Source organism: Theropithecus gelada, chromosome 1, assembly GCF_003255815.1.
Source record: "Theropithecus gelada isolate Dixy chromosome 1, Tgel_1.0, whole genome shotgun sequence".
NCBI lineage: Eukaryota > Metazoa > Chordata > Mammalia > Primates > Cercopithecidae > Theropithecus > Theropithecus gelada.
In genome coordinates this window covers 27,189,067-27,210,961 of record NC_037668.1, presented here as the reverse complement: position 1 = coordinate 27,210,961, position 21,895 = coordinate 27,189,067, and the positions used below count along the sequence as shown (strand labels likewise).

At 43.8% G+C, this 21,895-nt stretch overlaps 1 protein-coding gene and 4 non-coding genes across 13 annotated transcripts; 2 read left to right on the top strand and 3 right to left on the bottom strand.

Annotated features, from left to right (window-relative positions):
* The first annotated feature begins 319 nt into the window (after positions 1-319).
* On the top strand, positions 320-9,490 carry LOC112609499 (low affinity immunoglobulin gamma Fc region receptor III). 9 transcript variants are annotated; one of them, XM_025362327.1, is made up of 6 exons: positions 320-410; positions 1,273-1,356; positions 2,026-2,046; positions 2,388-2,645; positions 5,989-6,246; positions 8,052-9,490. In XM_025362327.1, exons 1-6 carry the CDS (start codon positions 332-334, stop codon positions 8,237-8,239), a joined length of 888 nt encoding a protein of 295 aa, XP_025218112.1. In that variant the 5' UTR covers positions 320-331; the 3' UTR covers positions 8,240-9,490. The 9 variants fall into 9 exon arrangements, with proteins under 9 accessions (XP_025218112.1, XP_025218157.1, XP_025218150.1 ...); XM_025362372.1 differs by lacking the exon at positions 320-410 and adding an exon at positions 423-534 and having other exon boundaries at positions 2,391-2,645; XM_025362365.1 differs by lacking the exon at positions 320-410 and adding an exon at positions 423-534.
* Positions 9,491-10,921: 1,431 nt separating this feature from the next.
* TRNAN-GUU lies at positions 10,922-10,995 on the bottom strand. Its single transcript has one exon. It is a non-coding gene; the product is annotated as a tRNA-Asn (tRNA).
* An 8,543-nt stretch (positions 10,996-19,538) lies between these two features.
* On the bottom strand, positions 19,539-19,610 carry TRNAD-GUC. The gene has a single exon. It is a non-coding gene; the product is annotated as a tRNA-Asp (tRNA).
* Positions 19,611-20,500: 890 nt separating this feature from the next.
* Positions 20,501-20,572, bottom strand: TRNAG-UCC. Its single transcript has one exon. It is a non-coding gene; the product is annotated as a tRNA-Gly (tRNA).
* Positions 20,573-21,264: 692 nt separating this feature from the next.
* On the top strand, positions 21,265-21,347 carry TRNAL-CAG. Its single transcript has one exon. It is a non-coding gene; the product is annotated as a tRNA-Leu (tRNA).
* Positions 21,348-21,895: the final 548 nt, after the last annotated feature.

Sequence of the window (21,895 nt, the reverse complement as noted above, 5' to 3'; positions counted from 1 at the left end):
TGGCAATGGGAGGATCAATTAACTCCACCCAGGAGCCAAATGAAACACACAAATAAAAACAAAACCTGAGTAGTGGTTTTAATGTCACTCTGGAGTAGAAAGAGCATTCATTTAAAGCAAAGGTCTGCGACCACCTGTGTCAGCCCCTGCCTCCACTCCACCCCTAACAAGCATCAGGTGCCCACATGGGCCTGCTGCTCGCCTCCTGGGCTTTTCTAAGCCAGGTGAGACCTGTCCCAGATGTCCAGGAGTCCACTGGGGGAGTGGCACTATCAAGCAGAGTCATCTGGTTTTTCTGCCTGGGACCTAGACCATTGTGAGAGTCAACAACATGGGGGTACGGGGGAGAATCTGGAGAGAAGAGGTTAACAACCCTCCCACTTCCTGGCCACCCTCCTCCACCTTTTCTGGTAAGGAGCCCTGGAGCCCCGGCTACTAGGCTGACAGACTAGCCCAGATCCAGTGGCCCCGAGGGACCTGAGCTAAATCTGCAGAACCGGGTAACACGGGAAGCACACGGGAAGCACGAGGAAGGTAAAGAGTTCCTGTCCTCACCCCTCCCCACCCCCACCTTTTCTGTGATCTTTTCAGCTTTTCACTGGTGACTCGTTCTTCCAGGGCCCGTTTCTCTCCCCTACCTGGGTTTCTTCTAACCTGGAAATCTAATGACTAAATCACACTAAAAAGTCAGTAGCTCCTGTGGATTACATATCCCAGGAGCATATAGATTTTGAATTTTGAATTTTGAAAGAAACTCTGGGTGGAGATAATATTGAGGCAGAGACTAGAAGATTTGAAAGGACTACTTTCTGTGTGCAGGCAGGGCCTCGGCTAGAGATAAATGAGTCTGGGTCAGGCAGGAGACTGAGAAGTTCTGAGGTGAAATGAAGGAAGCCCTCAGAGAATGCTCCTCCCACCTTGAATCTCATCCCCAGGGTCTTGCTGTCCCATTCTTGGTGCTGGGTGGATCCAAACCCAGGAGATGGGGGCAAGCATCCTGGGATGGCTGAGGGCACTCTCCGGTAGATTCTGCGTGTGCCCTCAGATGCTCAGCTGCAGACCTCTGAGGAGTAAAGGGGGCAGACCCACCCACTTCGCCTCCAGGCTCTTTCCTTCCTGTTCCTGTTCTATGGTGGGACTCCCTTGCCAGCCTTCAGATTGAGAAGTCAGATGAAGTTTCAAGAAAAGGAACCTGGTGGGTGACAGAGATGGGTGGAGAGGCTGGGGAAACGCTGTTTAGTTCCTCCTGTCTAGTCAGCTTGGTCCCTTTAGGGCTCCGGATATCTGTGGTGACTTGTCCACTCCAGCGTGGCATCATGTGGCAGCTGCTCCTCCCAACTGCTCTGCTACTTCTAGGTAAGTCAGGGTCTCCCTGGTTGAGGGAGAAGTTCGAGATGCCTTGGGTTCAGCAGAGACCCCTTTTCGGGCTAGGGATGAGACTCCCACCAAGGGATGGGACCCCTCACTACATCTATAGCCATGGATTGAGCTCCTAGGACAAGCCAAGATAGGGCTAGAAATGAGGAGAATGCTGGTTCCAATTCGGGCATACTCATGAGTGAGGCCAGTCACTTCATCCCTCTGGGTCTCAGAATCACTATGTGGAACCGAAGAGCTTGGACTAGATAGTCCCTAAGGTCTGTCTCTTTCAGTTTGACATTCCAGTGTTCTCCTCTATGACTTTTAATTTTTACTCTTTCTTGCGGGGATATGGGTTGAGGCTGTTTCTGTGGCTTGGTTCAGGGAAATTCAACCTGTACGCTTAATTTGTGAGTTTGCACAGGGAGCAAGGGGTAAGGGAGTAGTGTTGAAAATAGGGATTTGAGTTGACAGTGGCGCAAGAGGCATGAACACTGGAGACCAGAGAGCAGGTAGCAAGAAGGTTTCCACTAGAAACATCCTGATTCTTGGGAACATTGGGCTCCTGGGGCAGGGGAGGGCAGGGGAGTTTTAAACTCACTCTACATTCTAATCACTCTGATCTCTGCCTCTACTCAATATTTGATTTACTCTTTTTTCTTTCAGTTTCAGCTGGCATGCGGGCTGGTAAGTCAGCTTCATGGTCTTGGATTGACCCAGTGGGGCACGTATGGGGACATATGATATTGTGGCAATAAGATATTGGGAAATGCTTGCTGAATGGGAAAATGCTGACGTGGGGTTAGCAGGGATAGTTCCTCCAATACAGCAGAACTTGGCCCTATGCTTCTCTGGCCAGTTTTTCTCAAGATACTGAACAGGCCAAAAATGGGGCCAAGATGCTCTAAGACTGAGTCACCAAGCATGGGTTTGCAATGAGCTCATTCTAGCTTTGAGGCTCCCTGGGAATGGCAGTGTAGAGCCTGCTCCTCTCCCTGTCCTCACCCCATATTCTCTTGGCTCCTCAGAAGATCTCCCAAAGGCTGTGGTGTTCCTGGAGCCTCAATGGTACAGGGTGCTCGAGAAGGACAGTGTGACTCTGAAGTGCCAGGGAGCCTACTCCCCTGAGGACAATTCCACACGGTGGTTTCACAATGAAAGCCTCATCTCAAGCCAGACCTCGAGCTACTTCATTGCTGCTGCCAGAGTCAACAACAGTGGAGAGTACAGGTGCCAGACAAGCCTCTCCACACTCAGTGACCCGGTGCAGCTGGAAGTCCATATCGGTGAGTTGATGAAGGGAAAGAGGAAAATCACCAATAAAGGGTGAAACAAAGGGTGCTGAAATACTTGGGAAGAGCCAGAGATGATATTCTTAGAGATAAAAGCTAAGATGAGATGATCTGTGGTCCCACTGAATGGTATCAGGGTTGTAGTCCTAGCTCTAAGTAGGTCTTGGGCAAAATGTCAAAGCCTGTGAGACAATAGATATAGGACTGCTGCACTGCATAGTTTCAGGAAGCACAATATGGAATGCATACAATGTGAATGTGTCATGTGAAGGTTAGGCCCTGGCATAGATGCTCAATAATATTTATTTATTTTCATTTTTTTTAAATTTTATTTTTTGAGACAGAGTCTCATTCTGTCACCCAGGCTGGAGTGCAATGGCACAATCTCAGCTCACTGCAACTTCTGCCTCCCGGGTTCTAGTGATTCTCCTGCCTCAGCCTCCCGAGTAGCTGAGATTACAGACGCCCACCACCACATCCAGCTAATTTTTGTATTTTTAATAGAGACAGAGTTTCATTATGTTGATCAGTCTGGTCTCAAACTCCTGACCTCAAGTGATTCACCTGCCTTGGCCTCCCAACATGCTGGGATTACAGGCGTGAGCCACCGCACCTGGCCAATAATATTTATTGAATAAATTTATGAATTTAGTGTTAGGACCTCAATCTCCTTCTCACTCTCAGACATGTAATGCCCTAAGCAACCTCCCAAAGCAATCCTAGTGGCCTAGCATCGTATCTTTCTCTCTCCTCATCAATGCTATACTCAAACCTATACTTAAGTATAAATTTGGTAATGTGATATCTCTTCCGACAGAGGCAGATACATGTTCAGTCTGCACATTAATCATGAGATGAAAGTGCTTATGTACTATTAACAGAATATAGACATCAGACACAGGTAGGAAAAACACTTCGAAGGCAGGGGTCTTTCCTGATGTCCCTACAATCTTACCACATAGCCTGGTCCCTGCAGTGTCGCCCTGCAAACCAAACTCTACTTCCATGGCTGTTCCATTCATACAATGTTTATGGGTGGAACAAACCTTGGGTGGAACAAACCAAGAGGTGGATCTGCAAGAAAGCTCCGTGGAATTGGGCCTCTGAAACTGATTTTTGTGGCTCTTTGGCCTCTGACAGTACCATTCAACTGACATGGTTTCACTCTCCAGAGCTACAAGAAGGAATGTCCATTTCTAGCTAGGTAAGAGATGTCCACCTACAGCCAAATAAAATGGGGAATTACCAAGAGAAAGCCATAGAAAAATCAAGTCTAGGAGTTACTAGTTTGCCTTGAACTTGGCTCTAGAAACTGGCTTTAGAACTCTAGCCAATCAAGTCTATATTAAACTGGGATCATGAGAATTAGCTTCACCAGGTAAACTTCTGAGCATCCTTTAGGACCCATTTCACCTATGGCCTCCTCTGAGAAGCATTTTTTACTTCTTTTTTTTTTTTTTTTTTTTTTTTTTGAGATAGTTTCTGTCTGTCACCCAGGCTGGAGTGCAGTGGTGCAATCTCGGCTCACTGCAACCTCCACCTCCCAGGTTCAAGCGATTCTCCTGCCTCAGCCTCCCAAGTACCAGGACTACAGGCACGTGCCACCACATCTGGCTAATTTTTTGTATTTTTAGTAGAGACAGGGTTTCACCGTGTCAGCCAGGATGGTCTGGATCTCCTGACCTCGAGATCCGCCCGCCTTGGCCTCCCAAAGTACTAGGATTACAGACATGAGCCACCGCGCCTGGCCTGCATTTTTTACTTCTTTCAGGCAGAATGTCTTTATTCCAATCTAGTCGGCCCTGCAGTCCTTTATTCTTAGCCTATTGTAGCACTCATTATATGGTATTGTGATTATTTCTGAATATTTATGTTTCTATGTCTAGACTTAGATTCTTTGAGGCTGAGAACTATATGTCCAGTCATCTGGGTATCTCCAGTCTGCAGTGTGTCATACATAGTGAGTGCTTGATGAAATATCACTTGAAGGAATATACATGTGGACATTCACTGAGTCCATGACAGGACAGATTGGAACAAGAATGTTCCTCCAAAGGCCACCAGACTATATACTAACCATGACTTTATGCTAATAATGTTTCATCTCTCTGCTGAAAAAGTAAGTGGATAGATAGGCACATGGCTTCTTTTGATAAACGATATATCTTAATAAGTAATAAAGATTACTTTCTGTTTGGCAAATCGAGAATCATGACCAACACACGTCCTACCAATTTTGTTTAGCATCAGGTAGTAGATTTTTAAAGTTATAGTAATTCAACCTGAGAATGTAGGTTTAAAAAATAAAATTATAGTAAATTTTATTTTGTTCTTATTACAAAAGCCATTTGGGGTCAATTTCAAAAATACATAAAAGAAAACAGGAAAAATTTAAAATGTCCTCCGGTCCCACTCCTTCAGAGAAAGCCCCTATTAACATGTAAGTGCATACCCTTCTTTTTTTCTGTGCATAATACTTCTAAAAATATTTTAAGTATTATGCTTTTTTAACTTAACGTTGTCTCATGAATATTTTCTAATGCCATTATAATATTTATCTACAATATCATTATTTTTTAATTATTCAGGCCCTTTCCCGACCATGACTTCATGTTCTCTCTCTGTGAAGTCTGATTACTTGGTGACATGATTGTGAGAATAAGCTCTGGCGATATAAGAATTTCCTCTCTTGAAGGCCATGCTCAGTAATAAAGTTGGTCTCATCGAGGCCCCATGACACCTCAGAAACCACCAATTGCCACGCTGAGCACTACCAGTCATGCCCTTCCCCTTCCTGATGTTTACATTGAGTTCTCCTTCACAATTTCTGCAGCCACTTCGTGGCCATCGTCACCTTATTCCTGACTGCCACAAGAGTCTTTCAATATTCCTTCGATTGCCTATTCCTTCTGAAATCTACCTTTTCTCTAATAGGGCAACAAAATCATCATTTTCAAATGCAATTTTTACTCTGATCTAGAACTTACTGTGACTCCTTGTCACCTGCCACAGCAAATCTAAGTCTAGCACTTAAGGATCCTGCAGATATGCCCTTTGTTGCTTCTCACTTACCTCATTGCTTAGTCCTTCTGCTCTAATCCTGTGTGTTGATCATATGTGTGTGTGTGTCCCTCTTCCCCATTAGACAAAGGTCTTGGTATGACTTCAGTTCTCTTGCAGGGCCCCATCAGCTCTTCCCCAAAGGGAGCTATGCAGGGCTGACTCCCAATCTGGCTTTCCCTTATGTCTCAGGATCTGGATGGTACGTGGCCCCTTCACAAAGCTCTGCACTGAGAGCTGAGGCCTCCTGGGCCTGGGGTGTCTCTGTGTCTTTCAGGCTGGCTATTGCTCCAGGCCCCTCGGTGGGTGTTCAAGGAGGAAGACTCTATTCACCTGAGGTGTCACAGCTGGAAGAACACTCTTCTGCATAAGGTCACGTATTTACAGAATGGCAAAGGCAGGAAGTATTTTCATCAGAATTCTGACTTCTACATTCCAAAAGCCACACTCAAAGACAGCGGCTCCTACTTCTGCAGGGGACTCATTGGGAGTAAAAATGTATCTTCAGAGACTGTGAACATCACCATCACTCAAGGTGAGACATGTGACACCCTGGAATGCCCAGGGAAGTTGAGTTGGGAGGAGATTCCCAATTCTTACACGCACTTCTTCATGTGCGGGTCCGCCCCGGTGATCAGCAGGAGGTCCCCGAAAGTCCCTGATTGCAGGGTAGGTTTGCAGCTCTCTTTCGGTCCATTCTTTTGGGGTAGCTAAGAGGTGTCATTCACTCTGCAGTGTGATGGCAGGAACAGAAGCCACATCTCCTCCCCAATACATACCTCTGTCTTTCCTTACCCTAATCACACCCACGATGTCATATGTTCCTATCATACTGGCCTCCTTCTTATCCAAGTCTTTTAGCCATGATCCAAACTGGCAGGAGCCCCTCATTCCCTCACAGAAAGAGCCTAGAACCTGGGTTCCGGCTCTGCAGCTAATTAACCATCTGACCAGAGGTGAACCACTTAGTCTCTCTGAACCCCAGTTTCTTCTGCTGTAACAAAAATAAGCTGACATTTATTGGGCACCTTTCAGTGTGCTAGACTCTGTGCTAAAAAATTCTTTACATGCACCTGGTTTGACTATCATAGTGGACCTTCACAACATGAGATAGGTAATATTTATTCCATTTTACAGATGAAGTAACTGAGGTGCAAAAATAAATAAGTTGTCCCTAAGGTCACATCAAAGACTTCAAAGCCTGTATATTTAACCATTAAGTAAAAGATCTGAACAAGCACTAACATCTTATGATCCCAATTAAGTCATCCACAAAACATCTCTAGTTTCAGCACCAGCCTCCAGAATCATAGCTCTCGAGTGGTATGCCTGGACTTTCCAGTTTCACAGAACTTCTATCTGTAACTAGCCCAAGACATAAATTGTAAACAATTTGCATGTAGAAAGGCAGCAAAACACTTTTTGAGTTTTTTTTTTGTTTTGTTTTGTTTTGTTTTTTTTTTTTGAGACAGAGTCTCACTCTGTCGCCCAGGCTGGAGTGCAGTGGCTGAATCTTGGCTCACTGCAAGCTCCACCTCCCGGGTTTTACGCCATTCTCCTGCCTCAGCCTTCTGAGTAGCTGGGACTACAGGCGCCCGCCACCTCGCCCGGCTAGTTTTTAAATATTTTTTAGTAGAGAGGGGATTTCACCGTGTTAGCCAGGATGGTATCGATCTCCTGACCTCGTGATCCGCCCGTCTCAGCCTCCCAAAGTGCTGGGATTACAGGCTTGAGCCACCATGCCCAGCCACCTTTTGAGATTTTGACACTACAATGCCATAATTTGTACCAAAATAATTTCATGACACTTTAAACTGAAAGTAAATACTCCCAAGTGCTTAGGGAAAGAGAGCGAATAAAGCAAATGGGGTAACATGAAAACAATGAGTGGATCTGGGTAAAGGACATATGAGATTTCCTTATACTATTCTGGTAATGTTTTTTAAGTTTGGAAATATATCAAAATCAAGAGTTTAAAAAATTGAAATACAAAATCAACGAATTTGTCCCAGTTTCTAGACAATAGCATTGTCTGACAATTTCTTAACTGTCACACAAAACCTAGCTTACAACCTAACTTGCTCATGCTCCCTGTCACATCTCTGTCAAACAAGCAGGAGCCTTTGCTAAGTGTTTGGTGAGCTGTCCTCTGCTCAGATAGCACTAAAATCAGGAACCAATGGGAGGAAGCAATACTTTCCCCCTAGACTTCCCCACCATTCCTACCACTTGTCTTTTGGCAGTTGTCAAAGACTCTACTGGTGACCTCACTGTTTGTTCCAAATATCTGCCTTAGTGACTCTTTTTTTTTCCCCCCCATCTCTCCACTTCTCCTGACAGATTTGGCAGTGTCATCCATCTCATCATTCTTTCCACCTGGGTACCAAGTCTCTTTCTGCCTGGTGATGGTACTCCTTTTTGCAGTGGACACAGGACTATATTTCTCTGTGAAGAAAAGCATTCCAAGTTCAACAAGCGACTGGAAGGACCATAAATTTAAATGGAGCAAGGACCCTCAAGACAAATGACTCCCATCCCATGGGGGTAATAAGAGCAGTGGCAGCAGCATCTCTGAACCTTTCTCTGGATTTGCAACCCCATCATCCTCTTTAGGCCTCTCCACAAGCAGCAGGAAACATAGAACTCAGAGCCCAGATCCCTTACCCAACTCTTGATTTTCCCTTGGTCTCCAGTGGAAGGGAAAGGCCTATGATCATCAAGTGCCTGCAGGGAAGTCCCAGTGAGTAGCTACATTCCTTGGAATTGAAGTTTCAGAGCGACACAAACACTTTTTCTGTCCCAACCATTCCCTCACAGCAAAGCAACAATACGGGCCAGGGATGGTCATCCTTTAAACATATAAAAATTGCTCCTATTATAAATTACCCAGTTTAGAAGGAAAAAAAGAAAATAATTGTTCCTAAATAAATGGATAAGTAGAGTTAATAGTTGAGGCAGGGCCATACGGAGTGTGGGAACTGCTGAGGATCTAGGAAATTCAGTGGGACCAATGAAAGAATGGCTGAGAAATAGCAGGGTAGTCCAGGATAGACTAAGGGAGGTGTCCCCATCTGAGCCCAGAGATAAGGCTGTCTTCCTAGAACATTAGCCGTAGTGGAATTTACCAGAAATCATGAGGGTGGGGTAGAATTGAGTCTTCCAGGGGAGTCTATCAGAACTGGACCACCTCCAGGTATATAATGATGAGCCCCCTTAATGCTAGGTGTAGAAAATGGTCCTAGGAAGGGGACTGAGGATTAGGGCGGGGGTGGGGTGGAAAAGAAAATACAGAACAAACCTTGTGTCACTGTCCCAAGTTAAGCTAAGTGAACAGAACTATCTCAGCGTCAGAATGAGAAAGCCTGAGAAGAAAGAACTGACCACAAGCACACGGGAAGGAAAGCGCAGGAGGTGAAAATACTTTTTTGACCAGGGTAGTAAGAAGGGCAGGGACTGTAAAACCACCTTTTCTGTTTCAATATCTAATTCCGGTATAGCTTTGTTCATTGCATTTATTAAACAAATGTTGTATAACCAATACTAAAAGTACTACTGAGCTTCACTGAGTGAAATTATGAAACTTTCAAATCTTTCATCGTGTCAGTTCCAATGAGGTGGGGATGGAGAAGACAGTTGTTGCTTACGAAAGAAAGCTTTAGCTGTCTCTGTTTTGGAAGTTTTAAGTACAGCATTTCTTGGTTCCAATAAAGCATTTTACAAGATCTTGCATGCTACTCTTAGACAGAAGACAGGAAAACCATGGTAATAAAATATGAATGGTAAAATTATTTCTTCTTCCCTTTGTCCAGGACTGTAACAGAGATTGGTTTGGATTGGTGAGAAACACCCCCGCCTCCTAGCAACCATATCACCACAACTTATAAGAATTAGCCAGCTTGCTTTCCAAATCTTGCTGAGACAATTGGGTTAAGGTGGATTCTTATGGGAAGTATGGGAGAGGGTGAATAGGCATTAGAGATAGTTGCAGAGCATTGGGGCAGATAGGAGAAGGTACAGCTACACAGGAGGTAGAGGCCTGGGCAGAGGTAGAGGGTCAGCCTGATTGTATGAATTATGAGCTATATACCAAGACGATTCAAGCTAGATTACATACATAAATATCACATAAGATTCAGACATGACACAAGTGCATTTGGAAACCTTGGACATTCAACTCACATTTATTTACTACCTACAATGTGCAAGCTTGAGTTCAGGTGCTGAAGATATCAGATGAAAAATACAGGGTCATTCCCTGGAGAAGCTTTATTTCTAGTGAGAAAAACAGTTAAATCGGAAGAGAATGAAGAAAGGGCTGCAGAAAAGAGGCATGATTTGGGGGATGTGGTCATGAAGGATGAGTAGGAGTTTGCCAGGCAAAGAAGAGAAGAAAAGCCCAAGGTTCATAGGCAAAGATTTAAAACCAAGAAAGCAGTTTGGTTCTGTGTCGGTGTGGGAGAGGAAAGAGTTTCAGGGCCAGATGATGAAGGGCATTGCCTTCCAAACTAAGGCGATCGTATCAGACCCTGCAGTACATTGACGGAATTTAAGCAGACCAGGTTTGTACCGTATAGTATTTTAGAAGGATTCTCTGACAACTACCTGATGGATGGACGGGACGGGAGAGTTGAAGACAGGAAGCCAGCTAGGGCGGCAAGGCAGGATGCAGTAACCCAAAGGCAGCAATAAGGAAGTAACTGGCGGTGAGGCTGGAGAGGAAGGTGCTTAATCCACAAGGTATTTAGAAGGCGGACTCTCCAAGAATTGGCAGCCAGCAGTACACGGCGTAACTAAGGACCAGGTTCCACACATAGTGCCCGTTTTCTGAGTTAGAAAATAGAAAAGCAAGGCAGGCACAGGTTTGGTGGAAAGACAAACAATTCGTTTTGGGATTATTAGTACTTACTTCCTTTGGTCAGTAAATTTTCTTAAAGATGGCAATTTCATCACGTAACTGCACTGGTTAAGCAGCTAAAAGTTAAAATTACAACCCTAGTCGGAAAAACCAAATACCTCAAAATTATTCGTACAGCACTAAGGCGGAAGAGGACAGTGTGAACTACACGATGCTGAGGTCAGCTGGCAGGCTCCCAGCGGTTAGCACCGAAGCTGGTTTTGAGAGCCAAGGCCCCAGCGCACCCGGTGGTTAGCATCGAAAGCGGTTTTTCAAAGTTTCTTAAAAACATGAGGTTTACAAAAAACAGCACTTCCGTCCCTGGGTGGGATCGAACCACCAACCTTTCGGTTAACAGCCGAACGCGCTAACCGATTGCGCCACAGAGACAGACGTTGAAAGTTTTGGCTGCCAAGTCACTTCACTGAAGAAAAAAGGCTCACTCTACGTCTCCAAAAAACAGGCTGGTTTGAAACCTGTGACACAATTAGTTTTCCCTGCTTCAGGGCGCAGCTCATAGCCCTGAGCGAGGCAGGTCTTTTTTTCCGCGCTAGCACTTGCGTAGATCTGAAGCAGGACTCAGCTTCCACCAGAAGAGGCTGAGAAAAGGAGAGCAGAAGAGGATGCAGGAACGAAGGGTCTTTGGGGAATCCAAAATGGATGCTCTCTGTGGGTTCGGGGGTTCAGTTGATTTTGGTCAGAGAAGTACGACGATAAGCTTTTTTTGCTGATGTAGACAATTTATGTATGCATGTGCACACGTTTAGTGCTGACTCATAATAAGCTTATTATCGTGAGCATTAAAAATACTTTCTTATGGGTCCAATCACGTCCAGCAAAATGTGATATCTAAGTAAGTGAGTTTTGTATTACAAAATTGGTCTTCAACTCCCGCTGTTTTGAAAGGTTTCTACCGGCATATTAGACACGCAGGCAGAACACGGAGCTTAAAAAGCCTGTAACATTCCAATTAATGGTATTCAGCTTGGAAATAAAAAATATTTTTTAAAAAAAATGCCTGCAATTTAAGGACTTTCATACTGATATATACAGATCCAAATATCTGAGGACAGAGACCCCTAATTCCACCACCATCGACCTAGGGAACCTCGTCAGTGCTGGGTCTAAAAAGCCATTTTTTTTCTTTAATTCTTTTTTTATATATTTACTTTAAGTTCTAGGCTACATGTGCACAACGTGCAGGTTTGTTACATATGTATACATGTGCCATGTTGATGTACTGCATCCATTACCTTGTCATTTACGTTAGGTATTTCTCCAAATGTTATCCCTTCCCCCCTACCCCCATCCACGACAGGTCCCGGTGTGTGATGTTCCTGACCCATGCACACGTATGTTTATTGTGGCACTATTCACAATAGCAAAGACTTGGAACCAACCCAAATGTCCATCAATGATAGAGTAGATTAAGAAAATGTGGCACATATACACTATGGAATACTATGCAGCCATAAAAAAGAATGAGTTCATGTCCTTTGTAGGGACATGGATGCAGCTGGAAACCATCATTCTCAGCAAACTATCCCAAGAACAGAAAACCAAACACTGTGTGTTCTCACTCTTAGGTGGGAATTGAACAATGAGAACACTTGGACAAAAGCCATTTTCTTTTCTTTTTTTTTTTTTTTTTTTTTTTGAGACACAGTCTCGCTCTGTCTTCCAGGCTGGAGTGCAGTGGCGTGATCTCGGCACACTGCAAGCTCCGCCTCCCGGATTTTTTACGCCATTCTCCTGCCTCAGCCTCCCGGATAGCTGGGACTACAGGTGCCCGCCACCTCGCCCAGCTAGTTTTTTGTATTTTTTTTAGTAGAGACGGGGTTTCGCATGTTAGCCAGGATGGTCTCAATCTCCTGACCTTGTGATCCGCTCATCTCGGCCTCCCAAAGTGCTGGGATTACAGGCTTGAGCCACTGCGCCCGGCCCAAAAGCCATTTTCTATATTGCCCAAGACTCAGAGCCTCTCCATAGCCTTGACACAGAAGCTCCTTTCTTTCTGCCCTGCCATCCTCTGTCATCAGTGGGCTCCAGTTTAGGTGCAGGTGGAAGTTTTAAATGATGTTCAGCCAAATGAGAAGACACACAAACATAGATATGCGTATGCAGAAATTATATATGCATATATGTTTATGTGTACACATATTTTATATCTTATGTAAAATACATATATGTGTATTGTATGTATAATAAATAAGTAAATAAATAAATTTGCCAAATGACCTTTAAACTAGAGTCATTTATTTGTATTTATTTATTTTTAATTAATTTATTTTTTTGAGATGGAGTCTCAGTCTGTCACCCAGGCTGGAGTGCAGTGGCGCAATCTCGGCTCACTGCAACATCCACCTCACGCGTTCAAGCAATTCTCCTGCCTCAGCCTCCTGAGTAGCTGGGATTACAGGCATGGGCCACCGTGCCCGGCTAATTTTTGTGTTTTTAGTAGAGATGGGCTTTCACTATGTTGGCCAGGCTGGTCTCGAACTCCTGACCTCAGGTGATCCTCCCGCCTCAGCCTCCCAAAATGCTGATTACAGGCATGAGCCACCACGCCAGGCCTAGAGTCATTTCTTTTATATTTTAAATTTTTGTTTTTGCTCTTTTGCTCAGACCTGTGGAGCCAGCAATATGGGCAAGTGTTGTGGACTGTCTACCGCCAGAAAGCTCCATAGTCACCAACAGGATCAGAAGTGGCGTGGTAAACAGTACAACAAAGCCCATTTGGGCATAGTCCTGAAGACCAGCCCTTTTGGAGGTGCTTCTCATGCAAAGGGACATGGGCTGGAAAAAGTAGAGATTGGAGCCAAATAGCCCAACTCTGCCACTGAGAAGTGTGCCAGAGCCAAGCTGATCATCCAGCATAAGCTAGATGCTGTGGTCTCCACTGGCACAGCTTGTCCTCTTGTTACAGGATGGAGGCTGTGAGGCAGATGAGAGAATAGCAAGAAAACCACAGCCTTTGTACCTGATGATGGTTAATTGAATTTTATTGAAAAAAATGATGAAGTTCTGTATCCGGGGAACCAGCCCCCAATATTTCAATGTAGGTTCTTTTCTATTTTGCCTAAGTGTCGGCCAGTCTGAGAAATAAAGAGAAAGAGTACAAAGAGAAGAATTTTACAGCTGGGCCACCGGGGTGCCATCACGTATCGGCAGGTTCCATGATGCCCACCTGAGTCACAAAACCAGCAAGTTTTTATTAGGGATTATAAAAGGGGAGGGGGTGTACGAACAGGGAGTAAGTCACAAAGATCACATGCTTCAAAGGGCAATAAAAGATCACAAAGCAAGGCAAGGCAAAATTAGAACTACTGATGAGGGCCTGTGTCCCACTGTGCATGCATTGTCTTGATAAACATCTTAACAGGAAACAGGGTTTGGGAGCAGACAACTGCTCTGACTAGAATTTACTAGGCTGGAATTTCCCAATCTTAGTAAGCCTGAGGGTACTGCAGGAGACCAGGGCATATTTCAGTCCTTATCTCAACCTCATAAGACAGACACTCCCAGAGCGGCCATCTGTAGACCTATCCCCAGGAATGCATCCCTTCCCCAGGGCTATCAATTATTAATATTCATTGCTGGGAAAAGCATTCAGCGATATTTCTCCTACTCACACGTCTGTCTATAGGCTCTCTGTAAGAAGAAAAATATGGCTCTATTCTGCCCAACCCCGCAGGCAGTCAGACCTTATGATTATCTTTCCTTGTTCCCTGAAAATCGCTGTTATTCTGTTCTGTTTCAGAGTGCATTGATTTCATGTTGTTCAAACACACGTTTTACAATTTGTACAGTTAACACAATCATTACAGGGTCCTGAGTGACATACATCTTCAGCTTACGAAGATGACAGGATTAAGAGATTAAAGACAGGCATAAGAAATTATAAGAGTATTGACTGGGCAAGTGATAAATGTCCATGAAATTTTCACAATTTATGTTCAGAGATTGCAGTAAAGACAGGCATAAGAAATTGTAAAAGTATTAGTTTTGGAAACTGATAAATGTCCATGAAATCTTCACAATTTATGTTGCTCTGCCTCGGCTCCAGCTGGTCCCTCTGTTCCGGGTCCTTGACTTCCTGCAACAGTTCTGGTTGCTGGATTTGGCAGACAAGGTCATGCTGTTGGTGATATTCCTGGAGTCCACCTTAAAGTTGTTGAAGTAGCCAATGTCTGTCTTTTGGCCCTATCAAAAGCAAGGAGGAAAGACCAAGCTCATCAGCTTTAATGGTGAAAACCCAATAGTAATACTTTTTCATTCACCAAAATAAGTTGTTTTTAAATGTCCTTTATTTTCTAAAATTAAAATTAGGATGGATGGTAGTTTTGTGGCTATTTGTTTTATGAATTTCCTAACTTGGCAAAATGAAAAGTTGACCACCCTATACTAGTAACCAACTTTATTGATGTCATTAGAGACAGGGTCTTGCTCTATCACTTAGATTGCAGTGTAGCTGCACAATCATAGCTCACTGTAGCCTGCAACTCCTGAGCTCAAGCAATCCTCCCACCTTAGCTTCCCAAGTAGTTGGGATTACAGGCTTGAGCCACCTTGCCTGGCCAGTAACCAATATTATGGGGAAATTTTGTTCATCTGTGAAGTTCAAGTTTGGAACTACCACTCTTTGCTTTACCTCCATTGTTGGATTGACAGCAGAAATAAAAAGTTATTAGTTTCCAGTTGATTGTGAATACACATACATTTCCTATGCTTCATTTTACATGTATGTGACAGCAGTGCAAAAGCAGGAGAGTAGAAAGTAAGAATTTTAAAAGAATAAAAGAATAAGTGAGGTCAAAAGCACAAAACGAGGTGGTGAAATAAGTTCAAATATATCAGCAATTTTATTTGGAGGGTGGGTGGACAGAGTCTCTGTCACCCAGGCTGGAGTACAGTGGTGGCATCTTGGCTCACTGCAATCTCCACCTCCCAGGTTCAAGCAATTCTCCCACCTCAGCCTCCTGGGGACTACAGCTGCATGCCACCACACCCACCTAATTTTTAGTAGAGACAAGGTTTCATCATGTTGGCCAGGCTGGTCTTGAACTCCTGACTTCATGTGATCCACCCGCTTCAGCCTCTCAGAGTGCTGGGATTACAGGTGTGAGCTACCATAATCTGGCCTGTATTAGTAATCATAATAATGCAACTGAACAAAACCTTCCAGTTAAAAGATAAAGTGAATTTTTAAGATCAATTTTATTCTGTTTAGAAGAATGACATTAAAACATAAAGAAACAGAAAGATTAAATGGAAAAGGGAATGCCAGGAATATTCTAACAAAAAGAAAGTTGGCATATAGCTATATAATATCAGACAAAATAAGGTTTAAGGAACAATGCATCATTAGGGATGAAGATGGTCATCATATAATAAAAGATTAAACTGATGAATATGTAACTGATAAAATGACATTAAAATATGAAAGCAAGAATTAGGCCTACAAGGGAAAAATGAACAAATCCATCACCACAGTGAGAGAATTCCATATACTTCAACCCTTATTATATCAAACAGAGAAAAAAATTATTAAGCATATGTTTTTTTCTTATTTACTTTTATTAAGCATATGAATGCAATTAATAAGCTCAATTTAATAGATATATATATAGAACTGCAATCAATAATTATTAGTTGTACATTCTTCTCAAACACACATGGGATAATACGAAAACTGACTTTATATGAGGCTAATAAGTTTTTGTTTTTTTTTTTTTTTTGAGATGGATTCTTGCTCTGTCACCCAGGCTGGAGTGTGATGGTACTATCTCAGCTCACTGCAACCTCCACCTCCTGGGTGCAAGTGATTCTCCTGCCTCAGCCTCCTGAGTAGCTGGGATTACAGATGCACATGCCACCACACCTGGCTAATTTTATTTATTTACTTATTTTTTATTTTTAGTAGAGATGGGTTCACCATATTGGTCAGGCTGGTCTTGAACTCCTGACCTCAAGTGATCCACCCATCTCGGACTGCCAAAGTGCTGGGATTACAGGTTTGAGCCACCACACCTGGCTAAAGTCAGTAAGCTTCAACATATATCATGGAATCAGTACTATATGAAGCACATTTTCTGAACCTAAGGAATTTAACTCAGAAATCAGTGACAACAAATAACTTTTAAAAGGCTTCATATATTTGGAAATTTAAAAAAAACAAAATTTGTGGAATGCAGTGAATCCTGTTATAATGGGGAAATGTATGACCAGTGGCTATTCTGATTGGTCAGTGCTATATCTGTTAACTCCTCCACAAAAAGAATGGTCTTCTGGGTTTTGCTTTTGGCTTTCCCTAGACATCCCAAAAATCCAGTCCCCATACCTTGGCTGGCCACAGGGAACTCTAGGTGGCCACTTCCAGAAAAACCACTCAGTGGATCCCAACCTGAAGGGCTAACTGAAGCCAGCCTATGGCAGGAGTTGGTTATAGGTGCGTGTCCCTATATGTTTCCCAAGACAGGGCAGCCTGAATCCTGATCCACTTAGTGATTGCCCAGTGTCAATCTGTCCCCACACAGCTGTGGCTAGTCACTACCAGTCAGTACTACCCTTTGGTTCTTCTTGCCTGTGGGCACTGCAGCCTCCATGGGACCTTAGTACTAAGAGTCAGAGAATATCAGGCAGAGCAGGTGGGCAGTAACAGGTTACACTGATGGCATAAGCTAGATGCTGTGGCCTCCACTGGCACAGCTGGTCCTCTTGTTATAGGATGGAGGCTGTGGGGCAGATGACAGCATAAGGTAGGTTTGGAGCTAAAGTGTGGCTGAGGTGCATATGTCCTTTCTTCCCATCCCTGTTGAATTTCACCTCCATTTTATGGAATAAGACTTAAAATCTCAAACATCATCCCACTACAGGCATTAACAATGGACTACCGGCCGGGCGCGGTGGCTCATACCTGTAATCCCAGCAGTTTGGGAGGCCGAGGAGGGCGGATCACGAGGTCAAGAGATCGAGACCATCCTGGCTAACACGGTGAAACTCGGTCTCTAGTAAAAATACAAAAAATTAGCCAGGCGTGGTGGCAGGCGCCTGTAGTCCCAGCTACTCGGGAGGCTGAGGCAGGAGAATGGTGTGAACCCGGGAGGCGGAGCTTGCAATGAGCTGAGACCGCACCACTGCACTCCAGCCTGGGCGACAGAGGAGACTCCGCCTAAAAAAAAAAAAAAAAAAAAAAAAAAAAAAAAAAAGTGGACCATCCTGGCAATATTTATACATTTGCAATATATGTTTATATATTAACCCATTTAAGAATTAAAATTACCATCATTATCCTCTTTTACAGATGAGGAAACTGAGACAAGGAGAGCCAAGATTCAAACACAGGAAGCACAACAGAGCCCATGCACTTAATCTTCACACTGTGTTGCCTCATCTAGCCTGAATGGTTAGGGTCAATCTAACTATATATGTCATTCCAATAAATGACTTTTGTATAATAAAAGATAACAGATACATAAAACCTTCATACAGTATTTTAAAGGCTAGGAAATTTGTGAATACAATTGCTGTTAGTTCAACCAGTGACAAAGAACTCAGTATCATAAACAGCATGTTAGGAAAAAGTTTCGACTTATCGAGACTACAAGTCATCTAATGACTATCAGTTTATTGGGAAATTATCAAGAGTTTGATTCCCAAATTGAATCCCTACCTCTCCCCACCGTAATTCAGTTCCAAATCAAATGCTCACTCCAGTACATCTGAGCTTTTTGCCAGCAGAGAGGGGGACCCGAAAGGGTTGCTTACTATCAGGCCACTTTGGGGGTTTTTATGGACTGGAAACGGGAAGGAATGTGCTTAGTTTGCGGGCTGTTTTGGAGAAAGCGTGATTTAGCTTGGCCTGGGACCTTGGCCGGGAACTAATTAGAAAGCTTGGCCCGGGACCTTGGCCTAGGTCCTCAGCTGGGAACTAATTAGGGGCTGAAGTGATGATTTGTAGAGGCTGCTTTGCTTGGCTCTAGACCTATTAAGGGGCTGAAGTGAAAACTTGGCCCGGGATCTCGCCCCAGGACCAATTAGGGCTGAACTTGTGATTTATAGAGGCTGGACCTGCAGTTTAAAAAAAGGAAAAGAAAGTGCATACTGGAACCCACTGGAGCCTACTGTGCCTATGCCTACAAAAAGAGAAGGAACTTTTTCCTGGGAGCCCGCTGACTATACAAAGGACAAAGGCATTTCTATTTCAGGCCTTGTTCCCTTATTTCAGTGAGCTGGAGGTTTGTGCAAGTTTTTATCTCGAAAAGTCGGAGGCTCTCCTATTTGTGCCCCCGCCCGCATGTTTTCAGGCGCAACCTCCGTTCCTAGTTCCCTTATCGGTGCCCCGAAGCTTGACTTTTTCCCAGGCTGCTTTTTGGTTACGTGGGAATGAGGCACTGAACCATGGGGCCGGGGGCTCTCCAGAGACGCTTCCCTTGCTATTTACCAAGCTAACTAACTCCTTTCAGTTCCCCCTTAGGAATGGAGACCCTAACTGCTGTTAGGGAGATTGGGTGTTGATTTTTTTGGCTATTTTTTGCTGGAAAGGGGTGTTGTGTGAGGAACAGCAGCTAAGGTTTTTGCGGGGGCAAGCTGAAGGGCTTTTGGAAGAAAGGTGTACTTATGCGCGGTTTTATTGCATTGCCTTTTGGAGCTTGATAGCCTTTAGACAAGAGGAAAACAATTTGGGTTACAGCATTGAGTATACAAGGCCTAAACATTAACACCAGCATATATGAAAAATAGGTTTTAGGGGCTAAGTAGGTTTAAAATGAAGACTGGAATTTATTAAAAAGGGAGTGTAGCTAACTGGGACTGGAGTTTGTGTTTCTTTTTAATTTGTTAATTATTTTAATTTGGTTTTTAAGCACTTGTAAATTGTTTTTTACTTGACTGGAAGAGGCGAAGAGGAAAAAAGAAAAAAAAAAACCCACCATCTCCCCGTCGGGGAATCGAACCCCGGTCTCCCGCGTGACAGGCGGGGATACTCACCACTATACTAACGAGGACGACTTTGGAACTAACTCGAAAATTGTCTTTTAGAAAAAGATATTCCTAAGCTACCAGCATGCTCTCAGGGAAAGTTGCTGACTGTTGGCAAAGTTATGCTTCTACTCTCTAGACCGGCACACTACAGTAGAAACATAATTCGAGTCCTACATGTCATTTTCAATAGTCACATTAAAAAGTAAAAAGAGGTGATAATTTTAATAATAAATCTTATTCTTTAACCCAACATATGCAAAAAAATAGTAATCAATATAAAAATATTAATTGGCTATTTTTTTTTCTTACCCAGTCTTCAAAAATCGCTATGTATTTTGCACTTAAAGACAGCACGTTTCAACTCGGAAGGGAAATTTTCATTGGAAAAACAATCCGTATTTAGATTTCATAAAATTTACAATTGAAAAAGTAGATTCAATAGCCAAGTTGTTTCAAATGCACTGAAACCTTCTCCAATGCTTATTAAGTATCCATTTAAAAATTTCCACTCATTTATTAATTTTATTTCAACTGATTTTTTAATTGAAACTAAATTTGAAAATGCAGTTTCTTAGAGAAACTAGCCAAGTTCAAGTGCTCAGTAGTGCGTGGCTACCGAATGAACCTCGCAAGACACAAGAGCCCCTTTCTGAAGCCAAGACTTCATCCCAGGATTCAAATGATCCCAAAGATTCCTCAAAAGTTGGAAGTTTACAAAGAAAGGAAGGGAGGAAAGAACCATCAGAATTTAATCCCTTCAAAAAAGGCCTGGCTTTAGAAAGAGGCCAGGGGAAAGACAGGAAGCGAGTATGGAAAGTGAGGTACAGCTGCAGTTTCGTTGAGGCGTAAAATGGATACACAGCGCGCTGTAGCTCCGGCTCAGAAAAGTTTTTCGTATAAGGAAACAGAAACATGCGTTGGCCGGGAATCGAACCCGGGTCAACTGCTTGGAAGGCAGCTATGCTCACCACTATACCACCAACGCTGCTAAGCACAAAGCTTTAGAAATCTATATATAAGATAAGCAAAGAGTATGACTTTCCCGACCGTTCTAGCAGTATCTTGTGTTTATGATCCTGAGGTTAAATACGCTAAGCCCTCACTTGGTGAGAACCGATTATTATGACTCGGCCCCGCCTGCAAACGGCGGGGGGCTATGGATGCAGAAGCCACTGGCTCTGGAAGCCTGAGGGCGGGGCCGGCTGACATCCCAAAGAGAAAGCCGGAGTTGAGCACCGCCGGGTGATTTTCCTCTGCCGTCTTCTCTTACACCTGCTCTCCTCACGTCCCGTAGCTCCCAGCTCCGCAGCTGCTCGAGACTCCGCACTGGATCCGCCGGCTGTCGGATTCAGCAACAGCGATTGGTGCCGAGGATCCGAGGGAGACGGGCCGGCTCAGGGTCTACCTTGACATGGCTCGACCCCTCTAGAGAAGTAAAGGGGCGCTCGAATAGTCCCCAGGGAAAAATGGAAGCTTAAGGTTTAGTTTGGGTAGTGACAAGTAGGAAAGAGGAAAGAGCTGTCGGAGCCTGTTTTATTTTTTCCGCTTTGCGACAGGGTCTAGAGAGAGTTAGAATCTTATCTGAAACACTAAATAGACAGAGTAATGTGACCTTATAGCGTGCACCATCAGTATACGATAAAATTAGGAGAAATTAGGAAACCCCGTCTAACGGGTGTCAGGATGGCCGAGCGGTCTAAGGCGCTGCGTTCAGGTCGCAGTCTCCCCTGGAGGCGTGGGTTCGAATCCCACTTCTGACAACATATATTTTCGTCCTTTTCCTCTTGATATAAACCAACTAGAAATTATGCTTGAATTCGTAGAGAAAGACTTTTCAATCGATCAACATTGCGTTTTATCCTGGGTATCTACATTTACGAAAATTATTTGTGCTGCTCTGCACATATAGAACTAAATCTATTTTTTCTGTATTGTAGGCTACAGTCTGGTCTATGAAAGCAGGGAGCAGTTGAGACTAAGATTAACTTTGCACTCCAACTTCCCAGTGTCAATTTATCCGTTCCTTTATTCGACAACAATGTGTTGAGTCCTTTCTGTGCGTCAAGCACACTAAGGCAGGCAGATACCATCTCCTTTGACTAAACAACAGAACGTTGTTTAGGATCATTTAATTTGCCGTACAGTCTTAGTCTGAGTTTTTTCTTTTTTAACGCTAACGCAGTAGTGTCAAACTTTGATAAGGATCAGATTCTCCACCGCGTTGCCCCGCCTCCCTTTTTTTTTTTTTTTTTTTAGACAGGGTCTCACTCTGTACCCCAGGCTGGAGTACGGTGGCGCGATCTCGGCT

Excerpts from the sequence above, each read along its gene's own strand:
- LOC112609499 (XM_025362327.1), top strand. The coding sequence starts at position 332 with ATGGGGGTACGGGGGAGAATCTGGAGAGAAGAGGTTAACAACCCTCCC. Across the intron at positions 411-1,272 it reads ACCCTCCTCCACCTTTTCTG|GGCTCCGGATATCTGTGGTG; the intron begins GTAAGGAGCCCT and ends TGGTCCCTTTAG. Across the intron at positions 6,247-8,051 it reads GAACATCACCATCACTCAAG|ATTTGGCAGTGTCATCCATC; the intron begins GTGAGACATGTG and ends TTCTCCTGACAG.